General features: G+C 36.8%; 3 protein-coding genes across 4 annotated transcripts; all 3 read left to right on the forward strand.

Moving 5' to 3' along the window:
- The first annotated feature begins 1 nt into the window (after window position 1).
- LOC306846650 (kinesin-1 heavy chain-like) lies at window positions 2-15,905 on the forward strand. Its single transcript, XM_079380169.1, has 26 exons — window positions 2-479; window positions 3,980-4,067; window positions 4,158-4,231; window positions 5,839-5,943; window positions 6,061-6,109; window positions 6,278-6,333; window positions 6,474-6,561; window positions 6,748-6,872; window positions 6,947-7,051; window positions 9,327-9,472; window positions 9,664-9,812; window positions 10,076-10,284; window positions 10,469-10,537; window positions 10,641-10,847; window positions 10,951-11,094; window positions 11,452-11,640; window positions 11,770-11,887; window positions 11,990-12,045; window positions 12,142-12,251; window positions 12,447-12,548; window positions 12,815-12,875; window positions 13,010-13,081; window positions 13,245-13,349; window positions 13,616-13,832; window positions 13,934-14,069; window positions 14,330-15,905. Exons 1-26 carry the CDS (start codon window positions 354-356, stop codon window positions 14,331-14,333), a joined length of 2,910 nt encoding a protein of 969 aa, XP_079236295.1. The 5' UTR covers window positions 2-353; the 3' UTR covers window positions 14,334-15,905.
- LOC306846669 (dual specificity protein phosphatase 14) lies at window positions 15,798-18,990 on the forward strand (the record flags this gene model as incomplete). 2 transcript variants are annotated; one of them, XM_079380213.1, is made up of 2 exons in its annotated part: window positions 15,798-15,872; window positions 17,745-18,256. In XM_079380213.1, exon 2 carries the CDS (start codon window positions 17,747-17,749, stop codon window positions 18,254-18,256), a length of 510 nt encoding a protein of 169 aa, XP_079236339.1. In that variant the 5' UTR covers window positions 15,798-15,872; window positions 17,745-17,746. The 2 variants fall into 2 exon arrangements, with proteins under 2 accessions (XP_079236339.1, XP_079236338.1); XM_079380212.1 differs by lacking the exon at window positions 15,798-15,872 and adding an exon at window positions 16,610-16,896 and having other exon boundaries at window positions 17,745-18,990.
- Window positions 18,794-28,000, forward strand: LOC306846652 (NACHT, LRR and PYD domains-containing protein 1 homolog). The gene is made up of 11 exons (XM_079380171.1): window positions 18,794-18,990; window positions 19,697-19,781; window positions 20,191-20,439; window positions 21,457-21,501; window positions 21,659-23,375; window positions 23,706-23,789; window positions 23,913-23,996; window positions 24,347-24,613; window positions 25,279-25,365; window positions 25,721-25,840; window positions 26,078-28,000. The coding sequence occupies exons 2-11, from the start codon at window positions 19,763-19,765 to the stop codon at window positions 26,094-26,096; spliced, it is 2,691 nt and encodes an 896-aa protein (XP_079236297.1). The 5' UTR covers window positions 18,794-18,990; window positions 19,697-19,762; the 3' UTR covers window positions 26,097-28,000.

Here is a 28,000-nt window from a genome sequence, read left to right on the forward strand (position 1 = left end):
TCCCACTGTTTTTGCCTTTTTGATGTCTATTCATGCCATTTATTTTTTTAGAAAAACTTAGTCCTAGTGTCCTCAGGGGGAGGGGGTCTCAGGAGGATATAATATGGTTTTGTCCTCATTGTTATTTTTCTGTTAATCTCCGTGACGGTGACGAGTTCGAAGTGACGTCACGCAACCGGAGGCCGGGTGACCCTCCGACGCGGCTCTTTCTGTGCGGTCACACGGGCCGGGAAGCAACAACCCAGGCCGGGATTTTGGAGCGAGGCAGTGTCCCCACCCCTCCATCCGTGTCTGTATCCGTCTGTGTGCGTGTGTTTTGGCCGGTGTTCTCGTGATTCGGTAACCGGGGGAAGATGGCGGACCCGGCGGAGTGCACCATTAAAGTCATGTGCCGTTTCAGGCCATTGAATAGCTCGGAGGTGACGAGAGGGGACAAATACATCCCCAAATTTCAGGGAGAGGACAGCGTCGTGGTCGGGGTGAGTGATAATTAGAGACGGAGGTATTTTGTATCGTTTATTTTTCGGTTGGTCTCGCGCGAGCGGCTAATGCTAATGACCGCAGTCCATCAGAACCAGAATTTGTCACGACCTGTTAATCTGAATATTTGACACCGACACCAGCCTCTGCACCCGGTCCGGTGATACTCGAAACCGACGGTTTAATTCGGACATAAATGTTAAATTCGTTCATTTCAATGTCATTTCCTCATGAGCTTCATGCTAACCGTTTTAGTCAGCCCTGCACATTCAACGCGGAAACACAGTTAGTTTTACACTTTTAGAGCAGCAAAAACTTCTTTAATTTATTTATTCAGTTTATGATATGGCTGCTCATTGTAGGTTTGAATTATTATTTTAAACCCATAATTATATGTTTGGATGTGTTGAATGAGCAGGAAACATATTTGTGGGCGTTTGTAAATACTGAGGGAAATAATGTATCAGAAATGTTTTCAAACGTTTCTATATCAAAAACCACCAAATATGTTCCCATCGCTAAGGACTCTCTTACTAACATTTAGCTATACTAAATAATAATAATAAAGCTACATTTTGTCATTCATAAATCCCAAATTATGGTGTATGTGTGTGAGAACTTTTTATTTTGTAACAGCACAGACAGTATGTTATTGTATTAAAAGCTAAACAAGTAATTAACTATTTTTTCTGAAAATATTCATAATGTCGTATTTTTCTATAAAACTTTACAGAAACATTTTTTGGTACAATTTTCTATATATATATTTTTATTTTCAACCAATGGAAGTTTATTGGACTCTAGTTTGAAAACTCCTGCTCTTTATAACAACAGCAGACACATTTCCATAAATGTGTGTGAATGACAGGTGAAATTGGACATGAGGTTGTTTGAGTAAAATGAGAACAAAAGCTCAGTTAAACCTCTTTTTCTAGTACATGTAACTAGGTATTTATTGAACCAAAGACCTGAATGAAATAACTTATTTAAAAGGACCAAGTAGAGATGCTGATGTTCCTGGTTTGATCCGTATGTGCAGAAAGAAACATGATTCTTAGAGTTGCACTGGCAGATCTACGTGTATTTGTGGGTGGGGAATTGATTAATCATTGTCACTGTGCTTTGATTATCTTTAAACCCAGTTCAAACATGACAGTCTATATTTCATAAACTGAAGGTTTTTTTTTTCATGGCTGACTAATCTATGGGATGATGGATGACATTTGAAAGCAAACATGCCATGTGGCAACCTGAATCATACAGGTGGCCACCATCCCTTTTTAGGAAAATAATGATTTCATAGAGCAGTTTTTCTTGCAAATTCTCTTCACAAATTTACAAATCTTTTATGATGTTAAGGGTCAGATATTCCTGTCTGGTCACAGTGTGTGTACGTTCCTGAAAGACCGGATATATTTGTTTTTGTTCAGTACTCGCTAGTCCTCTTGTGTGTGTATGAAGATAATGTGAGAGAATGTCTAGGAACTGGAGACTCCTTTAGGCTTATCCACAGTAATTTGAAAAGAGTGGGTGTGAGCACTAGAAGGAAGGTGAGATAATGCTTTGGAAATAGAGAGCGCTCCACCCTGTACAGCCCCTGGGACTCTGTGTCTAAGCGAAAGGAGAAAATAGTTAGAACTTTTGAACTCTGGGAAAATTTTCTCTTCTCACAAGAGGCTGGCCTTGCTTCTTTATCAGTATTGTGTCCTACCCAAGCATAAGAGTAAAAGCATATTTATGGTGTGCATTGTTGATTGAAACTGATAATCTGTTTCACACGTATGTATTTATTTGAACGTGTTTAGTGGCAGTCACTCGTCTTCCCCTACTGGCTCCTTTGTCAATATTCAAAATCTGCACATTTTAGAGACTTGCAGCTACAGCAAAAAACATGTTACAGACTGTAAACCAGTGGCATGCTTTTGAAAAGTTGTTAAACATTACATTTCCGCTGTCATTCCCTTTAGACTTTGGTCATCTCAAGACAGTCATTTTACCCTGATCTATCAAACAAGTCCATTATTTTGGCCATGCTTTAGCATATTGATTGAAAATAATACCACTGAATTGGATGCTTATTCCACAGAGTTTTGCATCTTGTTTAGGCTAGGCTTAATTTAGTTGATAAAGTATTCATCAACTTTTTTTTTCTTTGAATGTGATTAAGTGAATCTATCATTAACTGATGATTAAACAATTAGATAGGCTGCTTCTTGTCATAGTAAAGATATGGGATCCAGTCTTTAGCATGTAATATAATAGTGCAACATTTGCACACTTATGATTTGACATTGCTCTGATAAAGCAAGGTAGCACTGTGGTCAAAGATGAAACTTTATAGATCAGGTGAGAGAATTAATGTAGATTGTCATGTCATAGGCTGTTGTCCAATATGATGGCTGGAGGACTGCTGTGCTTATTTGTTCCATTACTGGTCCTGATTGTTCTTTTTGTCCCTGATTAAGGGTCTTAAGTCATTTTATTTGCATGTACCTTTGTGATGCATATTTGGTTATACGTGTATAAATTAATCAGAAGTCTTCGAAACCTTAATTGTCCTCTCGTCAGCTAAAACTCCATTGAAAAGCTCATAGATTGCACCCAAGGAGTTGGCAACCTTTCTTGGTCACTTTGCACTTTACCAGAAGCTGAATCTGCAGTATTTTGTTGGCAGCACAGAATACTTAACCATTAAGCTACTATCAACCCAATTGGAAAACTTAATAAAATACAATAAAATGATCATGCTTAATTTAATTGTCTTTTTTATTATTTGCAGAATTACACCTTAGGACGCCATTTATTCACATTACATTAAAAGTTATATAATAAAATGTATTATTTTAATCAAAAACAAATTGATCAAATAAACATTGGGGTAGACTGACATACTTTGTAATTTTTTAAATATAATTTTTTTTTTGGTCCATTCCATTTTTAATCCTGGCAAACCTAAATACTACATTTTAGTAATAGTAAGTTATTTTAATATATTGAAAATATTGATTATTTTTAGTAGTAGTATTCAACATTGTTATGCAATATATATTTCTACGGTAAATTCTTTTTCAGTAGAACAGCATATATATTTTGGTTTGCTTTAAGTTGTAGTTTGTGCCTTGTTTATATTGATTATTATCAAAATTGTCTTCCAAAACAATGTACATAGTGCCATGTTATGACATAAAACTCGGAGCCAGTAAATGAGTGGTTTTATCATTTCATAGTATTTATGATGGTATAACCTGAGTAGTAGTACCACATTCCTTTGAGACAGCAGGATATGTAATTTACATTCATGCTTCGGTTTTTTATTAATTGTACAAATTACTTTTGTCAGCTGATAAATCAATCCAAGCTGTTTATTCTGTAACAATTCATGCTGTTGCATATTCTGTCACAGTAATTCTTAAAAACCTAAAAAAAATTAATATTCAGTGATTTAATAGAACTTGTTCTGAATGCGCTTAATTTTATATTTCTTTTCTTTTCTCTACAGGGTAAGCCGTACATGTTTGACAGAGTTTTCCAGTCCAACACGTCTCAGGAGCAAGTGTACACGGCCTGCGCTCAACAAATTGTCAGAGGTAAAAGCAAAATGGTCACTTGATAGACCTCTGAATCAAAGTAAAAGGCAGAACGTGGAATAAGTTTTAAGCATGGTCATGTTCTCACAGATGTGCTTGGTGGCTATAATGGAACCATTTTTGCCTATGGTCAGACATCCTCTGGCAAAACGCACACAATGGAGGTGAGAGAGAAATACAGTTGACCTCTCTGCTGAGGTGAAAATACAAAGTCATAATTTCTGTGCAAAACACTTTTACATAATCACATGTAAATATGAATATTCTCCCCATACCTTATTTGTGGAAGATCTATTAGGTTCATGTGTGAAATATACTTTAATTTGTAGGGTTATTTTTGAGTGTAAAGCAGCTTGTGCAACTTGGAATTAGTTGTATTGGATTTGCGTGATTAGTTAGTCAACTGGCTTTATTCATAATAATGTCAAGTTCATTTATATGGTACATTTATATAATACAAATGACATAAAAGCAGCTTTACTGTGAAAACATGCTTGATTGAGGCTTAAAGGGTCATGAAACCCCACAGTTTTAAAAAACGCTAAAAAAGTGGACGTGGTGCACAGCGGAGTGGAGGGTGAAGAGGGGAGACAGAAAACAGTTTCATTTCACTCCCATCGAGTTAAAAACATAAATAAATGCACAGCCATCAGAAACATTTATCTGAACATGCTGTTGCATGATAACGTTTTAGTTAAGGCTTGTTCTGCAGCGTTTACATAAGCCTTTTGATGGGTTGTGTCAAGGAGCTGTAAAAGCGGTTAGGCTACATTAAGTGAATGAATTGTGTTTGTACTGAACTCTTAATACAAAGCAAAAACAAACGTCAGACTCGATCCATGAACGTTTCTCTGAGCGCAATGTCATCTGAAAGTGTAGCGTCTGTCACATAGTATGGTCTGTCATAGCAAATCAACACAAGCTGTTGTGAATAATTAAGCGAAGCGTCTTCTCATAGGATAAGAACACGCAGTTTCATGAATAATTTAATAGACACTGACGCGTCATCAATGTACTTTACTTACTTACTTACTTTTGTCATTTAGCAGACGCTTTTGTCCAAAGCGACTTACAAATAAGAAAAAGTAACTAAAACTAAAAAGTTACAACTCTATAAATACTATATACCCACATATTTAAGAAAATAAAGAAATTAAATAAAATTGACACATGCATATAACAACATTTCAATAATAAACATATAAATGAAAAAATTAAATAAAAAGCGATACTACTATCCCTTGTCGGTGTCCCTGCCCGGTCGAGTCGCACGGTAGAGTCGATGGTCTTTACACTCTTTACTTTTTACTTTACTATTTTTTTTTACTACTTTAAATGTACTATCGTCCTTTGCCACGTCACAAATTGTGATGTCAACACGATGTAGATTTCAAACCCGGAAGATGAAAATAGCGCAATAAAGCTTCAAATTAACCAGTTTTCTCCAACAGTTAAAATTATCGAATGCTAACATTGTCGTCTATGATGTGCAACACAAGCACCTCTGGTAAAATCTCAGAAAAAGTAATCTGGGCTTTCATGACCCTTTAAGGTGTTCACTATACAAATGTTTAGGGTCAGTAAGATTTTCCTTTTTTTTTTTTTTTTTTATTGATATGTTTATTAAGCAAGGGCACATTAAATTAACAAAAGTGACCGTAAAGACATTATATAATGTAAAAAAAAAAAGAAAAATAAATGCTATTCTTTAAATTTTCTATTCATCAAAGAATCCTGAAAAAAGCACCAAATCAACATTGTTGTTCTTTAGGGAAATCTCCATGACACAGATGGAATGGGAATCATTCCCAGAATAGTGCAAGACATCTTTAACTACATTTACTCAATGGATGAAAACCTGGAGTTCCACATTAAAGTAAGTCTTTGCCTTTGCACACTATTTTATTAACAGCCTTTCTTCTTATTCTTTAAGAGCTTGACATATTGCTTCATATTTGTATCTGCTCTCTTGATTGTTTTTACTTTTTGGCAGGTGTCATATTTTGAGATTTATCTGGATAAGATTCGGGACCTATTGGATGGTGAGTGTGACTGTTTTAAGCCTCAAGTCTGCTAGCCACTTCATCTTAAAAGCATTTCTAATGATTCTAATGAAGTTCAGATAATCTAAAACTCAATAGTACAACAATTATAATGCTGCTTTTGTGACATAATATTTCTTTCTTTCTCTCTCTCGTTGACTTGTGCAGTTTCAAAGACTAATTTATCTGTACATGAAGATAAAAACAGGGTTCCTTATGTCAAAGTGAGTTCATGAAACTTGATGTCCCATCACTCTCACCAATGTTATCAGTGTCCCATTAAAATCCTCACACAAAGTGGTAATTACCACTGATCTTTAAAGATTGTAAGTTGTTTATTATAATTGTCTCTTCCTGGTTTTAGGGCTGCACTGAGCGATTTGTTTCCAGTCCAGAGGAAGTGATGGACACTATTGACGAGGGCAAATCCAACAGACATGTAGCTGTGACAAGTATGAATGCACAGAAAAAATAGAGAATAATAATTGTATTCTCTTTATTGACAATATAAGTATTTTTCCATTTAACAGAAAAAAAACAGATCTTATCAGAAAACTGTAGCTTCAGCTTCATTTGAGCTGATGCTTGTAAACAATGCTATGTGGGTTTAGTTGTAATAATGTCTTTGTGTGTCTCAGACATGAATGAACACAGCTCCAGGAGTCACAGTATCTTCCTGATCAATGTGAAGCAGGAGAACACGCAGACAGAACAGAAGCTCAGCGGGAAACTCTACCTGGTCGACTTGGCAGGCAGTGAAAAGGTGTGTGTGTGTCAAACTTTTTTGTAGTGCAGTAAACCATGCGTTGAATGTGTTACTCTTGTGTTCTCTCACAGGTCAGTAAAACAGGAGCTGAAGGCGCTGTGCTGGATGAAGCCAAAAACATCAACAAGTCTCTGTCATCTCTGGGCAACGTGATATCGGCCTTAGCCGAGGGCTCGGTGAGTCTCACACACACACACACACACGCACATATGCTCACAGGCTTTAGATCAGATCTGCACACTTTGTTTTGTAGCGTTTCGGTCCTGGAGCTGAGACGCTAGTGTGTATGAGTTGTGTTCAGAGATTCCCTTTAGCTTTTTCCAATTAAGTTTTGCTGTTTTTTTTATTGGTATGACCAATAGTGGTGCTTGTGCATAACCAAAGGACAATACAATAGTATAAGTGAATTTTCAGTTTGGCCGAAACTGTTTTGGAGGGCAGGGACCATTGACCGAAATGGTGATGCCTAATTAGCGCTTTTCCAATGCTGTGTTTTCACTGTGAAGTGTCTGTTGCATCATGCATGCACACAATATGGATAAGCTACATTAGATAAACATATCAGCTGTGTGGACACAAGGGCTGGGTTGAAAATATTAAAATATAGTTATCAAGATTTTTAGATTAAAAAACATCATAATTTAGAAGTAATAGGCTATTTTTAAACTTACAGGATGTTTTATTGTACAATGACCGCTTATATGTCAAAAGATCAAGGGAATTTTGGTTTCTCAGTTCATGACCCCTTTAAGTAATCAGGTGAAAAGTCCTGTACTTTCATACAACAATGTCAGTTTTGTCCAGTATTTTGCACCCTGTAGTTTTCACTGTTTGGATAAAAGAAACTTTTAAATGGTCACAAGTTTAAAGGGTAACTCCACCCCAAAATGAAAATGTTGTCTTTAATCACTTACCCCCATGTCATTCCAAACCTGTAAAAGCTTTGTTCGTCTTCGGAACACAATTTAAGGTATTTTGGATGAAAACCGGGAGGCTTGTGACTGTCCCATTGACTGCCAAGTAAATTACACTGTCAAGGCACAGAAAAGTACCATCTGCCATCAGTAGTTCAATCTGAATTTTATGACGCGACGAGAATACTTTTTGTATGCAAAGAAAATAAAAATAACGACAGTTATTCAGACAAAATTTTCATTTTGGGTTGGAGTATCCCTTTAATACTTAAAAAAATACAAGAAGGAATTAAAGTACAAGTAAAATATAAAGAATAATACTGATGAGACCAAACCAGAAACATACAGTTCCTCACATGATGGGCAGCAAACTGTACCATGTTGATAGTACACAACAGGTCCTTGTGTTCTCCTCGACGGCAGGACAGTTTTGCACATGGGCTTTTTCGAAACGCCTTTGGGTAAAGATTTGAAGTAATGTATTTTTTTTATTTCCCTCAGTTGTGGTCATTAATAATAATAATACATTTTACATTTTATTTATAGGAGCCTTTCATGACACCATACATCATTAACAAGACAACCACAATATTAAGTAAAAATAATAAGACAATGAAATGCAATACAATTTAAAAAAAGACAATGCAGTTGTGGTCAGAGGGACTAAGCTGTTCTAAACAGATGGGTTTTGAGTTTGGATTTAAAATGTGGGAGAGAGTCAATGTTACGAAGGTCAGGTGGGAGTGCGTTTCAGAGCGTCCCATTGTTACAAGGCGGACGGGGAACAGTGAAATGGATGGAGGAAGAGGATCTGAGAGTGCGAGCGGGTGTGGCAATATGGAGATAAGATATCGCCATATTATCGATAAGATATATAGATAAGATATGGAGGGGCGAGATTATGAATGGCTTTAAAAGTGAGAAGTACTTTGTAGTTAATACAGTAAGTGATGGGGAGCCAATGGAGCTGTTGTAAAATGGGTGTGATGTGATGTATAGAGAGGGTGCAAGTGATAATACCGGACCATTTGTAGTTTATGGAGGATTTTATGCGAGAGGCCAAAAGACGGGAATTGCAGTAGCCTAAACGAGAGGTGACTAGTATGTGTACGAGAATGGCAGTTGCATGAGGGAAGGACGTAGACAGTTGATGTTTCGAAGGTGGAAGTAAACAGACCGGGTAACATTATGAACATGGGAGGTGAAAGAGAGGGTGCTGTCGTAGATGACACCCAGACTCTTAACCTGAGGGGAGGGGGAGATGAAGGAATTATCAATGGGAATAGAGAAATTATGGAGTTTGTTTAGTGTTGCTCTTGTGCTTATAAGTAGTTCTGTTTTATTGCTGTTTAATTTGAGGAAGATTGAAGTGAACCAGGATTTTATGTCAAGGAGGCAATTGGTGAGGGAGGATGGTGGGAGTTTGGAGTTGGGTTTGGTTGAAAGGTAGAGCTTGGTGTCATCTGCGTATATTTAAATCTGTTTTATTAATATTTGAACTAATTTTATCCTGAATCTTTCTTTATTTTTTTCTCAGGCATATGTTCCATACAGAGACAGTAAAATGACAAGGATCTTGCAGGATTCTCTGGGTGGAAACTGCAGGACTACCATCGTCATCTGCTGTTCTCCTTCTTCATATAATGAGTCCGAGACCAAATCCACCCTTATGTTTGGACAGAGGTGAGCAGACACATTCATGCTTTTCAGCGCGGTCACTTTGTCTGTTCTCACCTTTCATAATAAAGGTGTCAGTGGTCTCACTTGTTTGCTACGCATTTATGCAAGAATAATTACAACTCTATATGTTTATGCAAAGATTGTGTGAAGAGAAAGACACCAGTTTACAGCTGTGGTTGGGTTTGTTTTTGCAGAGCCAAGACTATCAAGAACACAGTGATTTTGAATGTAGAGCTGACAGCAGAGCAATGGAAGAAGAAATATGAGAGAGAGAAGGAACGAAACAAGAGCCTTCGAAACACCATCACATGGCTGGAGAACGAACTCAACCGCTGGAGAAATGGTCAGATGCCTATTTTGATTATGTATATTATTATCATATTTTTTTATATTATATGATAGTTTTGTTCTCAATAAATTAAAAACTTTGCAGTGCTGTCTGAAACCACTTGTGAAATGCTTCTGTTTTGTATTTTTGTTTCTTAAGTGATTGATATGATTCATTGTACACTAACTTTTTTTAAGTCCTAAAATATTTTATTTAGGTTTAAACTTTTGAAAGTACACGTTTGCATTTCCTCAGAGTTCTCTGTTTGTGTCTCGCAGGTGAAACAGTACCTGCAGAGGAGCAATTTGATAAGGAGAAGATTAATGCTGAAGTGTTGGCGCTGGATAACACAATTAATAATGATAAATTTGCATCCACACCAAGCATGCCGCCCATGCCAGGGATGCTCGGGGCCCGACTCAGCAATGTTGAGAAGGAAACATGTGAGGTTGAACTCGCCAAACTTTACAAGCATCTTGATGACAAGGTACACACATACTCATACACTCACAATTTCTTTAATACATATGAATCTACAAAATTTCCTCAAAAACCCCCTAGTTGCTACAGTCACGGTTAGAAGAATAAAAGCATGGTGATTTTTCCTAAAGAAGATGATTGACCTTGAAAAAGAGCTTGAATTTTGTGTTTTGCGTCTCATCTCCCTCCAGGATGAAGAGATTAATCAGCAGTCTCAGCTGGTGGAGAAGCTCAAGCAGCAGATGTTGGACCAGGAAGAGGTTAGTGAACGCTCATTTGCACATGTGAAATTGGCGTAAAAGCGTATTAACAAGTAAACATCGTATGTTCATGCTTGTGTATATTTTTGCATATGTTTTGCAGTTGCTGGCCTCGTCACGAAGAGACCACGATAACCTGCAGGCAGAGCTGACTCGTTTACAGCTGGAGAATGAGGCATCTAAAGAGGAGGTGAAGGAGGTGCTGCAGGCCTTGGAGGAGCTCGCTGTCAACTATGACCAGAAAAGTCAGGAGGTGGAGGACAAAACCAAGGAGTTTGAAGCCCTCAGCGAAGAACTTGGTCAGAAATCTGTAAGTGCCAGAAGGGCTAATTATATATCATTCTTTTACTTGCACTCGGACAGCTATGACAAGAATGACACTAAACTTGACTTTAAAACATTCTCTGTTCCAGAGTACCCTGGCGTCTATAGACTCAGAGCTGCAGAAATTGAAAGAAATGGCCAATCACCAGAAGAAGAGGGTAACTGAGATGATGTCATCACTGCTCAAAGATCTGACTGAGATTGGCATTGCTGTGGGCAACAATGACATCAAGGTGAGTGACACACACAGGTTTTTTAAGGTAAGGTGAAGAAGGTGAAGTGTGTATGTTCTGCCAAACTAGAATTACCAGCCTATGAATGGCTTATTGTAGTTGTTAAACCAAGTGTCTGTATCTATAAAGTGCTATATTAATTAACAACTATATTAATATTTAACAAACGATTATACACTTCAACTTTTATTTATTATTTAGCCCCTTTAGTAGCGTTAATAACCATAACTAGTTGATTTGTGGATGAAACTTAAATGCTAAGTCAAAACAGAAAAAAGTAAAAGAAAGAAAAGCCAAAACGTAACAAGAAACAATTAAAACTGAGCGAGACTGAGGAATCTCTCTCTCTCTCTGCAGCAGCATGAAGGCAGTGGTCTTCTAGACGAAGAGTTCACTGTAGCCAGACTCTACATCAGTAAGATGAAATCAGAAGTCAAAACGATGGTCAAACGTTGCAAACAGTTGGAAACCACTCAGTCTGAGAGCAACAAAACGATGGATGAAACTGAAAAGGAGCTTGCAGCATGCCAGTTACGCATCTCCCAGGTACAGTTTTACACTTTTGCCTCCTAAAACTCAGTTTTTTCTTACATGGCAAACCCTGCACTATAATCTACTGAACCATAATGATATGAATAAATATTTGATATTAAAAAATGAATGTTTGTTTTGCAGCATGAGGCGAAAATTAAATCTCTGACGGAGTATCTGCAGAATGTAGAGCACAAGAAGAGACAGCTGGAGGAGGATGTGGACTCTCTCAATGAGGAGCTGGTCAAAATCAATGCACAGGGTACACAGGATCAAAAACAGATTATGCATGTGCATACGCAATTTCAAAATAATACAGTAGTTGTTTCTGCTTCCAATGTTTGGTTTGTGTTTGTGGCAACAGAGAAGGTTCATGCAATGGAGAAAGAAAGTGAGATTCAGAGTGCCAATGAGGTGAAGGTAAGAAATGTGTACACACACATACAAATGGGCTTGTTCAATTTGGATGTGTATTATTATTATTTTTTTAATACGAGTGTATGTTTGTGTTTTTAGGAGGCGGTTGAGAAGCAGATCCAGAGTCACAGGGAGGCCCATCAGAAACAGCTCAGCAATCTGAGAGACGAACTGGAAACCAAAGAGAAACTCATTACAGATCTACAAGAGTATGATACACACATTTCAGTTGACATTAAAGCAATTTCAGTCAGAAACTAAAGCGTGTGTGAATGTACTGACTGATTTCCAGAAGTACAACACTGTTATAACTCATCTGTAACATCAAAGTTAAACTTCAGACTTCACAGCAGTATTAATAATAATACACCAATAGCTAATATATTCTCTCCTCCTCTCTCTAGTCTGAATCAGAAGATCTTGTTGGAGCAGGAGCGTTTGAGAGTAGAACATGAAAAACTCAAATCCACTGACCAGGAGAAGAGCCGCAAGCTACACGAGCTCACGTATGTAATGCACAATCAGTTCTATTCATCGCCCTTATTGTAGCAGTCGAACTGCTAGAACCGTTTATGATCCTCTTTATGAAACCTACATTTCCCTGGTTTCTGTTGTACATCTAAAGTACTGAGCAATTTTGCATGAGGCATAAATACACACCTGCATATTAAATGTATAATAAATTACAGATGTGCATGGATTGCATCCAATAGAGTAAATGTATTGCATGTCTCTAGAGATGAGGTTTAATGGATTTGTGTGCACATTACAGTTTGATGCAGGACCGCAGAGAACAGGCCAGACAGGATCTGAAAGGCTTGGAGGAGACCGTGGTGAGTGCAATTCCTCATCTCAGCACTAGGGGGCGACTAAAGATGACAGTTTTTTTTTTTTTTTTTTTTTTTTTTTTTTTTTCACATGATGTAGTGTGTATTTTCAAATAATGTTATTTTTTCACCTATTTAAGGCCAAAGAGCTGCAGACTCTGCACAACCTCAGGAAACTGTTTGTTCAGGATCTGGCAACTCGTGTGAAAAAGGTAGGAGCTGATCTGTTGCACATCTTCCTTTAGTTTTCATATCTGTTGTGTCTGTTTTGAAAGTAAACTTTTGTCAATGTAAATCCATATGCTGAGTTTCTTTCCAAGTAGTCAACTTAGTGGTTATTCAATTGAAGGGTTTTTGTTTTTTGTCTGTGTGCAGAGTGCAGAGATGGACTCTGATGAAACTGGAGGCAGTGCTGCTCAGAAGCAGAAGATCTCTTTTCTGGAAAACAATCTAGAACAACTCACCAAGGTCCACAAACAGGTAAATCCAAACCAGAAAAGTCCTCTTAATATGATTCACACACGTTAGTAAATGTACAAACTCTTTTAGTGTGTTTTATTAGCATGACCAATGTTTTTAGATTCGTGTTGCCAAAGTATTTTAATGGAAATAAAACTGCAAAACAACATGCATAAATTATTAAAAGATAAACTATTACAAAATACTTTTGTAATCAACAGAAACAACGAAAGTGATTGAAGTATACATTTCTGTTTTACTCACTGGTGTTTTTCTGTTGTCTTTAGCTGGTGCGAGATAATGCTGACCTGCGCTGTGAGCTTCCTAAACTGGAGAAGCGTCTGCGGGCAACGGCAGAGCGTGTGAAGGCTCTAGAGTCGGCACTCAAAGAGGCCAAAGAGAACTCAGCCCGTGACCGCAAGCGCTACCAGCTAGAGGTGGACCGCATCAAAGAGGCAGTGAGAGCCAAAAACATGGCCCGCAGAGGACACTCAGCACAGATAGGTGACTGAACGCTTGCACAAGAACAATCAATTAACACGACAGACAAAAAAGAAAGTCCACGATCTTTTCTCTCCTAATTTGCTTGTATTTTCTCGTTGTAGCTAAACCCATCAGGCCTGGACAGCAACCAGTAGCTTCTCCTACACACCCCAGCGTGGTGCGTGGAGGTGGTGGCCTGCTCTACCAGAACAGCCAACCTATGCCTATCAGAGGAGGTGGCGCTAAACAAGAGAAGAGGTTTGTACAGTTTTTAACAAAGAATCTGTGGCTTTTGTTTGAAGGAAGACCATAAAGGGCAGCACACTTGTTGTCACCTTATTTGATGCTTTTCTGTCCCACACCTAGTGTAATTGCCTAGTTTTGAAAATGCAGAATAAAATAAAGTACAGTGTGAATGGCCTCATGGGCTGAGAGGCATTCTGGAATATAAAAATCCCTTGATTAGCTAAGCAGAACTTCCAGTATTCTCACTACCTTGTCTTCTTCTTTTTTTATAGCTGAAAATGATTTTTTTCCCTCACTACCGATGCTGCAAGAGTGCAAGAGGTCTTCATGGAAATCTGTCATTCCATTAACATGATCCCTCCTGCTGTTGTACATGGGAGGATGTCCGAATCTAAATACTCATGGCTGTACAGTTCCACTACCCATCTTTTTCCTCCAAAGCAAATTATTTTATGAATATTGCACTCACACACATGCACCAAACACGATATAAAAAGGAAATCAAGAAATAAATGTAAGCAAAGTGAACAATTGACACAGAAGCCAGTGCAATCAGCTCTAATCAATCTTCAGCTGCTCTCTGCACACCTGTCACCTCTGATTAAACTACTGCCTGATAACTGTGCAAAAGACCTTGCTCCTGGCTTGACTTCATATGGGTCAGCGTCTAGACTGCAGCAAGCTTGAATAAAAAAAATCCCTGAATAGAGAGTATACAAGCGTGCTCGGCAGAGGATCCCCCGTATCACTACAAATTCAGATATTCCTGTGTGGAAGTACTCTGAACAGATTCAGATCTTTGTATAGTAACTAATGGTTCTAAATGGGAGGGTGGAGAGGATTGTAGACATGAGTAACCAGGCCTTACACAGCAGGCTAATGCTGGAAGCATCTCAATGTAAACTTGCTGTTGCAAAGCCTAATGGTTAGTTTTTGTTGTTTTTATAGCCAAAAAGTAGAAGGTTGTCCTGTCCTGCTTTTCACACAGTTCACATTGTGCATATCCAAATTCTTCTTTTAAGAGTCATAAATGTCTGTATTTAAGATGTCTGTGTATTATTCATACTTTTTCTTCCTGCATCTTCTTTAATATATCACTTTGTATGGATTTGTATGTTTAAGTGGTCAGCTGACATTTGTAGAAGTCCTCATGTGAGGCTTGCCTGGTCTGCCACTGTTACTGATCAGCCAATCAGTTTAGCAGAATGATGGTGTGGGCGGGCTTGTATGTCATACTTTAATAACTTGCATCTTGAGGACATTGCAGAAATGTTTGCTTAGTTTGAATTCAAGATAGAATTATCCTTTTTTTTTTTTTTCTTTTTTTTTGAGGACATAATTCCTAATTTGAATCATTATTGTTCAAGCTAGCCTTAAATATTTTTGTTTAGACTTTACACTCCTGATATTGTTAAAAGAATGCGTATGAATTGTGAATTACAGGACATCGCAACCTTCTGTATTATTTTCAACTTTATCGCTTTCTGGGTGTTTTGTACCTTTAAGCGGCATCACAAGGACCATTGAAAGTGCAGTTGTGTTATTAGCCCTAAATTCTTCCATTTTCAGTGCATGAAGTATAATTAATTGACGTTCATGGGGAATGGCACACATTTAATTAAACTTAAAATAATAGCTAATTTTTTTTATTACTGTGTAATAGTAATTCCATGACTTGTTGACAGAGAGTTCCACCAATGGACAAAGGCGCTGGATCATTCCAACAGTACAAGGTGTTTCTGGAAGATTCTGGTTGAAGGAAAAGAGTGAGAGGGGATGAAATTACTGATGACACTTTTTCTGGATGAACTGCATGTATGTGTGATTAAAACAATATTCTAAAACATCTCTTTTTTTTCTTTTTGTTTTGCTACCTGTGACTTATTGACTTGTCATTTTGATTGCATCATGACTTAAGCCTACAACAGTGATCACACTCTTAAATGCGCAATGAAAATAGTTTTTTGCCATTCATTCAGATTTTTATCTGCCATTTTTATTCTTTCGTTTCAAATATAAAAACATATATGTGAACAATTGCATTATCTCTGTCCCTGATAGTGTAACTGAACTTGGATGTCTGTATTCGCACCTGTCTTGTAAGGTTCGATTGAATCGAACTCAATCGGAATCGGGTGTCTCGGTCAGGTCCGGTTCCAAACGAACTCTGGTACTGTTTAATGGATGACGTTAAGCACACGTGTGGTTTTGTTTACAGTTTCTGGTTCACTTGCAAAAAGGGCAGTGTGAAAGCAAACCTCACCAAATAAATAAACTGGACCGGACCAAAACAAGTTAAAAAGGTCAAGTAAGTTTTCAAAAATAAAGTTTGTTTTTATTATTTTTTGCTCGGACTATTTTTGGAGCATGATTGTATTTTAATTAAATTTATATACATTAATTTTTATTGTATAGTTTTTATTTAGTTATGTAGTTATTTTTTATTTATTTTAAAGGTTTGGAAAGATGGGGTGGGTAAATGTTGACTGGTGAGTTTTATTTTTGGATGAACTGTCCCTTTAAGAAAACACTTGCAGTACCAATATGTGTCCACTAGGGGCTCCCGTCTTGTTGACTGCCGCTGTGTTTGTCGATGGCGAACGTGATTGCATATTACATACGGATTATTCTTATTCTATGAGTAATATATCTATGGTAGCAATGCTAGGTGTCTTAAGGCTACAGAATTGCTTTACTAAAACTGATATTGTTTCGTGCCGGTGCTTGTGTTCTTTATAATGCTGCTGCAAAGTAAAGCTGCTTGTATTAGACCCTAACAGACCAAAGCTAAAGGAAAGACTGAATGAAAGTGATGTCTTTTAGTCCTCGAAGCTCTGAGGTAAACTACAGTTTGCATGATTAAAATAGTCTGCTGTCAGTTAAAGCACATCAACCCATTTAGGCCATTTTGATACCCGCTAAAGCTGCTGGGTAACGTTAGTTGCCGTGATTTATGATGTCAAGGACCCCAAAAATGCGAGTAAAATATAAAGGCAGCTGTATATTTTAATATATAAAACCCATTTATACTGTGGTATAAATATTTATACTGGAAAGAAAGCAATAATAAATGTTAAAGAGAGCTAAATTAAGTAATTTGCTTTTATATTGTCATTGTACTGACGCAAATGGTTAAAATATTATTTTTAATATTTATTTTATTAACTAGATGGCATATCTGATTAACAACTTTTTATTGCAGATCAACACAAACAATCTTTTTAGCAAAGCTATATGCATGTTTATTTTCTCATGTTTTTTTTTTAATATTACCTTATTATCAAGTTTGGCTATTGTAAATATAAACAAAATACTTAAATTCAACATGTTATCAGTATCCTGAGTGCACAGGTCAATTTTGACAACCCTAAAAATACATTTAGTAAAATCTTTTTTTTTTTCTTTAAATATCTCTTACAGTAGCTCCCCCTTGTTGCCCCCAGACAGGGGTTTGAAAACCCCTTCTTGTTCTTGCTGAAAAACTTTTCTAATTCCTGTAAAATCACATGCATTTGTATGAGCTCACATTCATTGAGATTCAATATGGAATATTTGTACTCGTAAAACTTTTTATTTAATTATAAGCATTTGCATGAGAAATATGCTTATGTATTTCAGATTAGCTCATTCTAGAAATTATGTAATGTTAATCACATTTAATGTATTATTTCTCCCTTACGCTCACAGTGATGATCTCTCAGATCACCCCGAGTCTGTACCTGAGTGGAGTGGAGGCCGTGAATCAGTCAGCGCTGGAGCACAGAGGCATCACTTTGCTGGTGAACGCCTGCGCTGAATACCCCTGTCAGGAGTATCAGGGGGTGAAATGCGTTTGGGTGCCGGTGGAGGACCGTCCTCACGCCCCTCTGGAGCAGCACTTTGACAGCGTGGCTGAGCAGATCCAGCAGAACCATTCTGGAAGCTCGCTGGTGTTCTGCTCAGCCGGGAGAAGCAGGTCTCCATCTCTTATCATGGCGTATCTCATGCGGTTTGAGGGACTCTCGCTGCTTCAGGCTCATCAGCGGGTTCTGGCAGCACGGCCCTTCATCCGACCAAATGCAGGCTTCTGGAGACAACTGCTTCAGTATGAGAGGAAACTGACCCACAGCAACAGCATCAGGATGGTGGCCACCTCACAGGGTGTCCTACCTGAGGCCATCCAGCTCACACAGGACTCGTCATACTGCCTTGATGTATAATTCTGGACATCTTGAACTGGATATATTTATATAGTGTGTGTGTGTGTGTTGATAATGTTTTTAGGAAATAGGTCATAACACTACCATGTATTTTCTTAATAACATGTTTTTGATCATGTTTAATTACTGTGGTATTCCTTGAAGTACCATCAGTTATCATATTAATGCTGGAATCAGTCTCTCTTTATCTCCCAGTAATATAGCATAGTAAAATGAATTTTAAATCCCTAATTTAATGATCGTAGCTCTGTACACTCTAAAAAATACTGGGTTAAATACAGTAAGCAATCGTGACAAGCAGAGCCTTAATCATCAAAAAAAATGTTCATGAAGGCTGTCATATTTTTGTCAGATGTGACCTTGCTGTATTTTAAGCAGATTTTCCTGGAGATTGTTTGTATGTTTATTTGATTGATTTTAAAACACACATGACTTGCCTTACCTTGAACAACTATTTATACTGTGCACTTTTAGGGCATTTTTAGGACTGCCTTCTTCAAGTTCAGGTTCAACCTGTTTCTCGTGTTTCTATGACTTAGGGTCTTACAGTTCCTTCAAATTGAGCTCCTTCAAGTGAAGCGAAGTTATAGCACTGTCTGCCTGAAGAAAAGCAAGAGCAGAGACAAACCTTCAGCACTGATGTTAGCTGTTTAATTTAAAAAAAGATAGATTCAATCTAAACCACATTACCTGGACCTGCAGAACTAAAATATCCACAGTTTGGGGTGGATCAGGTAACATTTTTAACTCTTATTAATGCTTCCAATAAAGATCATACCAAAAGTCTTCTAAATTATTTTCTTGTTTAGTGTGATTACAAATGTCTCTTAAATTTTACTTGTGGTATTGATGTTTCAATGCGTTCCACCAGTTCTGAAAGATACTAAAGATATTATTTGTTATTATTACCACAAATGTTTCCATAAAGCATTTTCTAAAATATTGTTTTAAAATTTCTAATTGTAGTATATATTTTGGAGATAATTTGAATAGATTGAATGTTGGGGGTTGTTTTTCTTGTATTTCCTGGTTAGCAAAATACAAGTCTTCGTCTGCAATTTGTGAACTGTTTCAGACGGGTCATTAAAATAAATATTTGTTCTCTATTCATGCACTATCAGGTCTTGGAATGCATCTCAAAGGTACCCATTAAACTTTGAAATGTTTGGCATTAAAACTGTCCTAAAATGAAAACGGCTATACAACAGCTGTCATATTAGTCATTGTTTTATGTACATTTCAGTGATTAAACTTCAAGTCCCTCCTGTATCAGTTTTGTTTTGTGACTGTATTCAGAAAAGGCCAAAGTTGGGTTTAAAGTGCATGTCAGAGTATTTTCTTCTACATGCTACTTAACTTACCACATACCAATGGTGCAATCTTTAACAATGTGTCATAAAAGCTGTCTCAACAGTCGGTAGAAGACATAACTCAAACTAGGTGCATTATGTTTAGTTTCCTAGAGGACTGCTCTCTCCAACACGTCCCAGACACCTATGAGACGTCATGGACCAAGACTCAGAGTGTAAGTACTGTTACTACAGTAAAAGAAGAGAAAGTCATATGTGTTACACTGATTAAACGAGAAGTGGCCCAAATAAGTGCTACACTAACTATTTTTTTATTATAATTAAAGATTATACAGTTCTTGAAACTTAGGGAATCATAAAATAGGTTAATTTACCAATATAGACACTCGGTAATGTTGTAATTTACCAATATCGACGCTCTGTAATGTATTATAATTTGTTAATATTATATATGTATGTTGTTTTTGACTAATCTGTTTGCAATGGAATTAATGTTTAAATGTGACTTGCAGTAAATATCCAAATTACTACTAATGTTTAAACACTGCTAGTATATGCAGAATGTCTAAAATGTTTGGATTTATTTCCTTGTGACCAATTACCAATTTATCATCTCTCCACCAGGTGCTCGATTTGTGGATGTCCACTGGGCGACACTTGTCCAGAGAGTAAAAATGGTGATGCCGATAGTGGATGAGCTGCGGTCAGGTGGCATGATGGAGTGGGAGCCATACTGTAAGATCAGAGAAGCAAAAACTAACCAGGAGAAAATGAGAGAGCTTTATGAAGTGCTACACTCTGGTGGAGACAAGGTCAAATCTGCCTTTTATTCTAGACTTGGAAAGCAGGAGCCATGTCTGTTTAGAGCCTTGGGTAAAAGCACGCTAATCTGGCTATTTTACCACATGCATGTGAACTTTGTACTGTTAAAATATGTACTTTTACAGGTAGCATTGCACAAACTCCAGTATTTCACAAATTGCAAGTATTTCATCTTACCCTTTCATCTTGTTAAATTAATTTGTTCAATTTCAACTTAAATGCTTATGCTTAGGTTCTATGTCTATTTAAATAAAATTAATTAATTAAATAAAAAATATGCAAAACGTGCAAGGATAGTTCACACCAGTGTTGGGTGTAACTTATTGCTAAGTAATTAGTTACTGTAATTTAAGCACTTTTCCCTTGAAAAAGTAAAGTAAGGGATTACTCTTATTTTTTCAGTAATTAATTACAGTTACTTCTTATGTAATCGAACTTAATATAGACTGTAGAATATTTATACGCTATACAATAGTGGATTTAACATTCTAAATTTAAAGCCTAACCTTAAAATGCATGCTTTTTATGTACCCTTCTCCCTTTAAATACTGTCTTATTCTGCAAGACTTTATTCTAAATCCTTAATCCTGCCCAATTCTTATCCAATTCTTAAATTTAACAACTAATTTACTAAGTATTAATAAGCAGTAATTAGGAGTATTTTGCGGCAAAAGTCATAGTTAAGTTAGTTAATAGTCAGAATTGGCCCCTAATCTAAAGTGTGACCAGAATCATTTATGTAGTTACTTGAAAGAGTTAAAAGAACTGTTTCATGTCTATCCTTGTATCATTAACTTGTCGAGGTTGATATAGGATTTAGAAAGTAATAAACACTATTTTTAGTAGGCCCTACAAATTTTGTAGGCATTTTAGAGTTTCAGATAAGAAGCTTATGAGTGAACTGTTTGTGTGTGTGTGTGTGTGTGTGTGTGTGTGTGTGTGTGTGTGTGTGTGTGTTAAATGTGTGCGTGTGTGTGTGAGAGAGAAAGAGAGAGAGACAGACAGACAGACACATAGATAGATAGATGTTTTGACTTGATAGAGCATGTCATTTCTAATCTTCTGCAGGTTTCACAGAGTATCACACAAATTCTGAAAAAACACGATCCTCAGGTAAATGACACATTTTATAGCAATGTATTTTAAATGTTGCATAATTGCACTCCTTCCACCTCATAATTTAGTTGGAATTTACTGCCTGTTCTGAAATTTCTTACTATATTAGAATCAGAAAAAACACTAACTCTTTGAACATTGATAATTTCTACAGAAATCAGCTCAGTGATTCTCAAATATAAGAAGCAGATCTGTAGTGAGTATCAGTATGTGACTGAGTATAACTCACTGCCTGGTGAATATGTGCTGCTATCTGAGCGCTACACACAACCTATGATCCTTCAGAGACACAGAGATCAACAAGAGAAAGAAGAAGAGATCTGCTCCAGTGGAGAGGACCTCCAGCAGGTTCTCAGCTCGAGGAGCATTCATGAATCTTCCTATTTGAACTCTCTGTTCAACCCAGATGACCACAGAATCAGTCCTAGTGCTGTCATACTGCAGGGAAATTCAGGGAATGGGAAGACCTTAACTGTACAGAAGATCATGTTGGACTGGGCGTCTGGTGACATCTACAAAAGGAGGTTTGATATTGTGTTCCACTTAAAGTGTAAAGAAATAAACTGCATTCCTGGCAGAAAGAGTTTGGTGGAGGTCTTGAGCTACAGCTGTAGTTTAACACCAGATCAGATCTCTCAGATACTACAGCAGTCACCAGAGAAGGTGCTTTTCATCATTGATGGATTTGATGAGCTGAGACTCACAAAGGATATTTATCACATGTCACCAAACACTGATCCGCTTCAAAAAGCCCCACCTGAGGTCACACTTTGTGCCCTTCTGAGGGGTCGAATCCTTCCAGAGTCCTTCCTGCTGGTCACCACCAGATCAACAGCTACAGACACACTGAGCAATCTGCTCAAAGGACCTCAGCGTTTCACTGAGATTATGGGCTTCTCTGAGATGGGGGTCGAAGAGTACTTCCAAAAGTTCTTTCAGGACAAGGAACTCTTCAGGAAAGCCTATGAGTGTGTGAGAGCAAATGAAACTCTCATCACTGCCTGCTCCATCCCTGTCATCTGCTGGATCATCTGCACAACTATCAAGGAGCGATTTAAAGATGGTGAAGATGTAACAAGTGGACTGGAAACCACCACCTCCATCTACGCTGACTTTGTGTCCACTCTACTGAAGTATCACTGCCAGGGTTTGAGTCGGTCTGTCCCAACCCTGCTGAGGAGTCTGGGTAAGCTGGCAGAGAGAGGGATGCTGGAACAACAAGTGCTGTTTGATGAGGAAAGTGTAAATGAAACTGTTTCAGACCCTGCTGGCAGTCCATTCCTGTGCAAGTTTCTCTTAAAGAGAAGAATCAGCCAGGAGACGATGTTCAGTTTCATGCATCTCAGCTTTCAGGAATTCTTCACCGCTCTGTACTATGTCCTTCTGGATGAAGAAGAGTCCCAGAGGAGAGTGAGAGAGCTATTATCCATGGATTCAGATAAATATCGTCCTAATTTATATCCTCCACGTTTTGCAGCTGTAGTGCAGTTTGCTTTTGGTCTGTTAAATAAGGATGTGAGACGCACACTAAGGAAGAAACATGGTCTGGTTGTTCATCCAAGTGCACAAGCCCATCTTAAAGAATGGATTTTAAAAGAACTTAAAAATGGTTATCCATTTGGGGATAGAACAGTGTTTTGGCTTCATTGTCTCTCTGAACTCCATGAAGAGGACTTTGTGAAAGAAGCTATGGAAGCCTGGAACAAGATCAATCCAAGTGATGCACTCCTGAGAAGAACAGACTGCTGGGCCCTGCTGTACTGCTCTCGGTGCTGTCAAAACTTGAACGAACTGTACATCGTTGACTCTGGATTAAAATGTGAAACATTGTCCATGATTCTGCCTGCACTTCCCATGTTTAAGAAATTAACGTAAGTGCTTTGGTCCAAAACAGATCCTACATCAATCATGCTTTTATCTATTGCTGATGTATTCCCAAGGTAAAAATCTTTAAACTGTGAAACTGATAACAGAATAATATTAAGGTTAAAGTTTAAACTTTGCTGACATAATTTTTTTCTGCATAAAATCTCTGAAGGTAAATTTTCCACTCTGAATTCGACTATTCAAATGTATAAAATATGTTTTGTATGCAGATACTTTTTTTAAATGTGTCATTACATTTTTATTGTTGGTAATTGCAAGTTTGACTTGATTATTTAGTCTGTGCAGTAATGTTCTGGATTTTTTTGTTGTTGAAGGTTTCATCTTGTAGATCTGTCAGACTCTTTTCTTGTTGAACTGATGCATACTGTCCTGAGAGTACAGACCCTGAGATCTCTGAGGTGAAGTTTTTTTTTAATACCACTGACTAAAAATACATTTAATGTACTTTATGCACACATGCGCTATCATCCTTCAGTGTGCTTTACTTCTAGTTAATTTTTTTTCTCTGGTTTGATCTGCAGTCTTTGTCACGACGGCTTCAATAAAGGTTGTTGGAGTTGTTCTATCCACTCACTTCAACTGTCACTCAGTGAAGAAATATGCAGGTAAAGAAAAACTGAACAGTTTTTTTTTTTTCTGTTCATCACATAGCCAAAAATCATATGACGTTATGTTCAATAACCATAACAGCATAATAGTTTTATCTACACATGTGCATACAAGCTTTGATTATAAGTTTCAATAAACTTATAATCAAATAAGTTTATTTGATTATTGCTAATGATAATTGGTGCCCAACAGACCATTAATTAATCATAATAAAAAACACTAAAAGTTCTTCTGAACAAGGATTTGTTGGTTTAACAACAATGATTCCAATTCTCTCTCTTTCTGTCTGTCTGTCTCTGTGTGTGTGTGCGTGTGTGTGTGTGCGTGCGTGCGTGTGCGTTTATAGTGTCAACATAGGAACTTCATGGGATAAAGACCCTGCAGCATTTTTGACATTAATCGGTCTCACCTTGCCACTCTCAGAGCTAATCAGCATTGACTGGACTAAACTTACTCAGATACTTCACCAAAGGGATTCAGATGCATTAATGCATTTTCTCTGTTCTTTCTCTGAGCTCAAAAAGATGAGAATAGAAATAGGCTGTCTGACTAAGATGTGGTCTGTTTGGACCCTTCAAATTGTCCAGAACTGCCCCAGTCTGCCAAAACTCGAGTAAGAAAAAGATCTGAAATCTCCTTCTATCCTTTTTCTATATGAATTTGTCTGTTTTTAGGAAGTACTGTGTAGCACATATTAAAAATTCTGCCATAATTTATTCACCCTCATGTTGTTGCAAACCTACATAAATTCTTTCTTCTGTGTAATGCAAAATAAGATATTTTAAAGGATGGTGGTGTGTCAAAGTTTCGGTTCCCATTGACTTTATAGACAAAAACAACACAACTATTTTATTACACATATTATTTATAATATCTTCTTGTGTGTCCCTCAGAAGTCAGGTTTGGGAAAAGATGACAGTGAGTAGATGATGACAGAATTATCATTTTTGAGTGAACTATCCCTTTAAAACATTACTCCATTTCATTCAGTGAGTTTCAGTATGAATGAAAGTGAGGTGTAAAATTCCTAAGATACACAAAATTATTCAGTAAGCAAAAATAATTTTTAAAAGCCACATTGAATAACTGCTGTAATTTTATTTTGTAATGCTCTTACTAGCAGATGCAAATGAAATAGCCCAATCGGTAGAACATTGCTCATCCATTTAAATCATTATGGAATTATTCAAATGAATGTGTGGACAGCAAAGTATTAAGTATGGTATTACAAGTTCCTAAAATCTAAATCATCTGCATAATGTGTGTATCCACATACAGGGTACATGCTGACTTTTTACTGGAGGAGGGAATCAAGATCTTGCAGATATCCTACACAAGGCCAGCCTGTGATATGACATTTGATGGGTTTGTATTGTTCTATCATCATTCATTTTGCATCACTAAATGTGCTGGTCTGTTTATTTCATGTAATTTCATGGAGACTGGAATTTTTCCAGCTTTAAAAAGTGAAAAGTGATCTGTATGACTTATCTGGCATCTTCGTCTTCTGAAGTCACAAAACCTTTTTGTGAGGTACAAAAAAAAAGTTTGAGAATTGTTATTAAGAAATGCATTTTTCTTTAATCCACCCTTGTTCTCTACAATAACCTTAGCAGTAAATAACTTAAATGTAGGCATGTTTATCAAACAAATGATATTATAATAATGATTATACTCTATTAAAGATTGTGTAGTGACTCTGTGCTTTGTGGTTGCGAAGGTTAATATGCCATAAACAGTCTCAAAAATGCACAGGCCATATGGAGCGTCATAATAGATGCAACCAGAATGTGACGATTCATCTGAATTCCCAGGGGTTTTCTATGAAGACTTTCCGAACGTAAGTTAAGACTAACACAAATGAATGCACAAATATCAATGAGAACTGTAATATGACACCAGCCAGTAACACAAATAATTTACTTTTTTATTATTTATACATATCGTTTAAAGAGTTTTAAGAGCTATAGCGTATGATCATAGTGTGCAGTGTAGATCTTAATGTACTGGTTGGCTTTGTATATTGACATATTTCTACATGATTTATCATGTTTTATCTTGTCTCTCCATTTCTAAGGCCTTTGTTTTGGGACTAATAGTACAGCTTGATAAATAGGAGAAAACAGCAAAAGCAGCATCTTTACTTAGAGCTGAGGATGGGAATGAAGACGTCAACTAAATGTATCTAACATGCATTGTATTGTAGGTGTTGGATTGTTATAGTCATTGTTAATTGATTTTTATTGTGGTTTTCGCAATTTGGTATTGTATTTATATAAGTTGCGTAAAGAGTCATAAAACTGCACACTCCCTTGCAGGTGATTCTTTATTTTACCAACGTTTCAGCACAACGCCTTTGTCAAGGTATCATTTCTTGTAAGGTAAGGAGAGGTAAAAATAAACAATTATTCCCAGGTGTGAACAATCAGTTAATCTCAATCAAACCAACAAGTAATTTGCATTAAATTATTCCACACATTCCATCAAAATACATAGATCATGTTCCATAAATATAAATCTTGACCATTTGGTCAAGGAATAATTGTCTATTTATACTTCTTCTTACTTTACAAGAAATGATACCTTGTCAAAGGTGTTGTGTCAAAACGTTGGTAAAATAAAGAATCACCTGCAAGTGAGTGTGTGGTTTTATATCTTCTGACCGGCACCTTGTATGTGTGTGTGCTTACTCATTTCATTGTATTTATATAACCCTTGTATTTTAACTGTAACAGTTTTTGTCATGAAGATAGCCTCAGATGCTTACAAGGCATTCAAATGTATGCTACAACAGAGTTTTATGATGTTGATGCTTAATTTTCCACATTTAACAGTTAAGAGCTGGGTGATAGTATAGTTTATTTGTGAATACAATATAAACAATCAAGCATTTAAGATATGCTATAAAGTATATATCATGTGACTATTTGATTATTGAATGTATGCAGAAAAAAATTGGATGTAGATGTAAATTGGGGTTATTTATGGTGTGATATGTAGGATTATGAATCTGTAGGGGTTTGTACAATTTATTATACCACTTCCATAGTTAAATGCCACGTATGAACGACAGGGTTTAAGATTCTGGTCATATCTCCCACCCCTGGTCAGTTTAACAAAAGGCATAATATAAAGTACATGATACAAAATAGCTTTAGTCCCCCAGTGAGGGCCAGTTCTCCTCTGAATACAGGTGCAAAATATAGTGTCAGTAATTCAGCTGATAAGATATACACACATGCAGCTATAATAGAATGTGCTCATTATTGCACAAAAGTTGTCACAATTGGACACTTTATTTGACACTTTTGGTGTCTTCTACAAGAGCCATATTAGAATCTGTGTTTTGATTTCACAGTAACTAAAAAACAAACTAGAAAATAAATAAATAAAATTGACAGTAAAGTCTCTGTCTCTGTATGTATCAATCAAGAATTAGAGGAAGGTGGGATACCACTTCTAGGAACACTTCTCCTAAAATATGTGTATTAATATCAGTCAGTACCATCTGATAACTGTACAGTGGAAAAGCCACAGTCCTTTTAAACTTTTTTAAATTGTTATTTTAACCCTGTAAAGCCTGACATAAGGTTTTTTATGAAACTATTTATTGAGCCCTTAGAGAAAAGTTTGCATGTGTTTTATGTTTTGTATTATATTTTTATGGTCCATATAGTAGTGAAAACATGGTGCTAATATGCAAGGAGGAAAAAACACCTACATTTTATTCAGAGGCCCAAAATTAACAACACGCAATTTGGTGCAAATGTTATTGATATGGCCAAAAAGTAAGATGAAATTCTGATTTTTAAATCAATAAGGTATTTATAGATTGATTACTTACATAAAATGCTTATAACTTTTAGTTGTCACTCTCCCATTAATGTCATAATAAGATTAAATTTAAATCCTTAGTTTTATGATCAAAGATAAGGCTAAATATATAATTCAATGTAATATAATAATTGAGTATTTGATATAGCTGACATTAACATGATTT

This window comes from Barbus barbus, assembly GCF_936440315.1.
Source record: "Barbus barbus genome assembly, chromosome: 26".
NCBI lineage: Eukaryota > Metazoa > Chordata > Actinopteri > Cypriniformes > Cyprinidae > Barbus > Barbus barbus.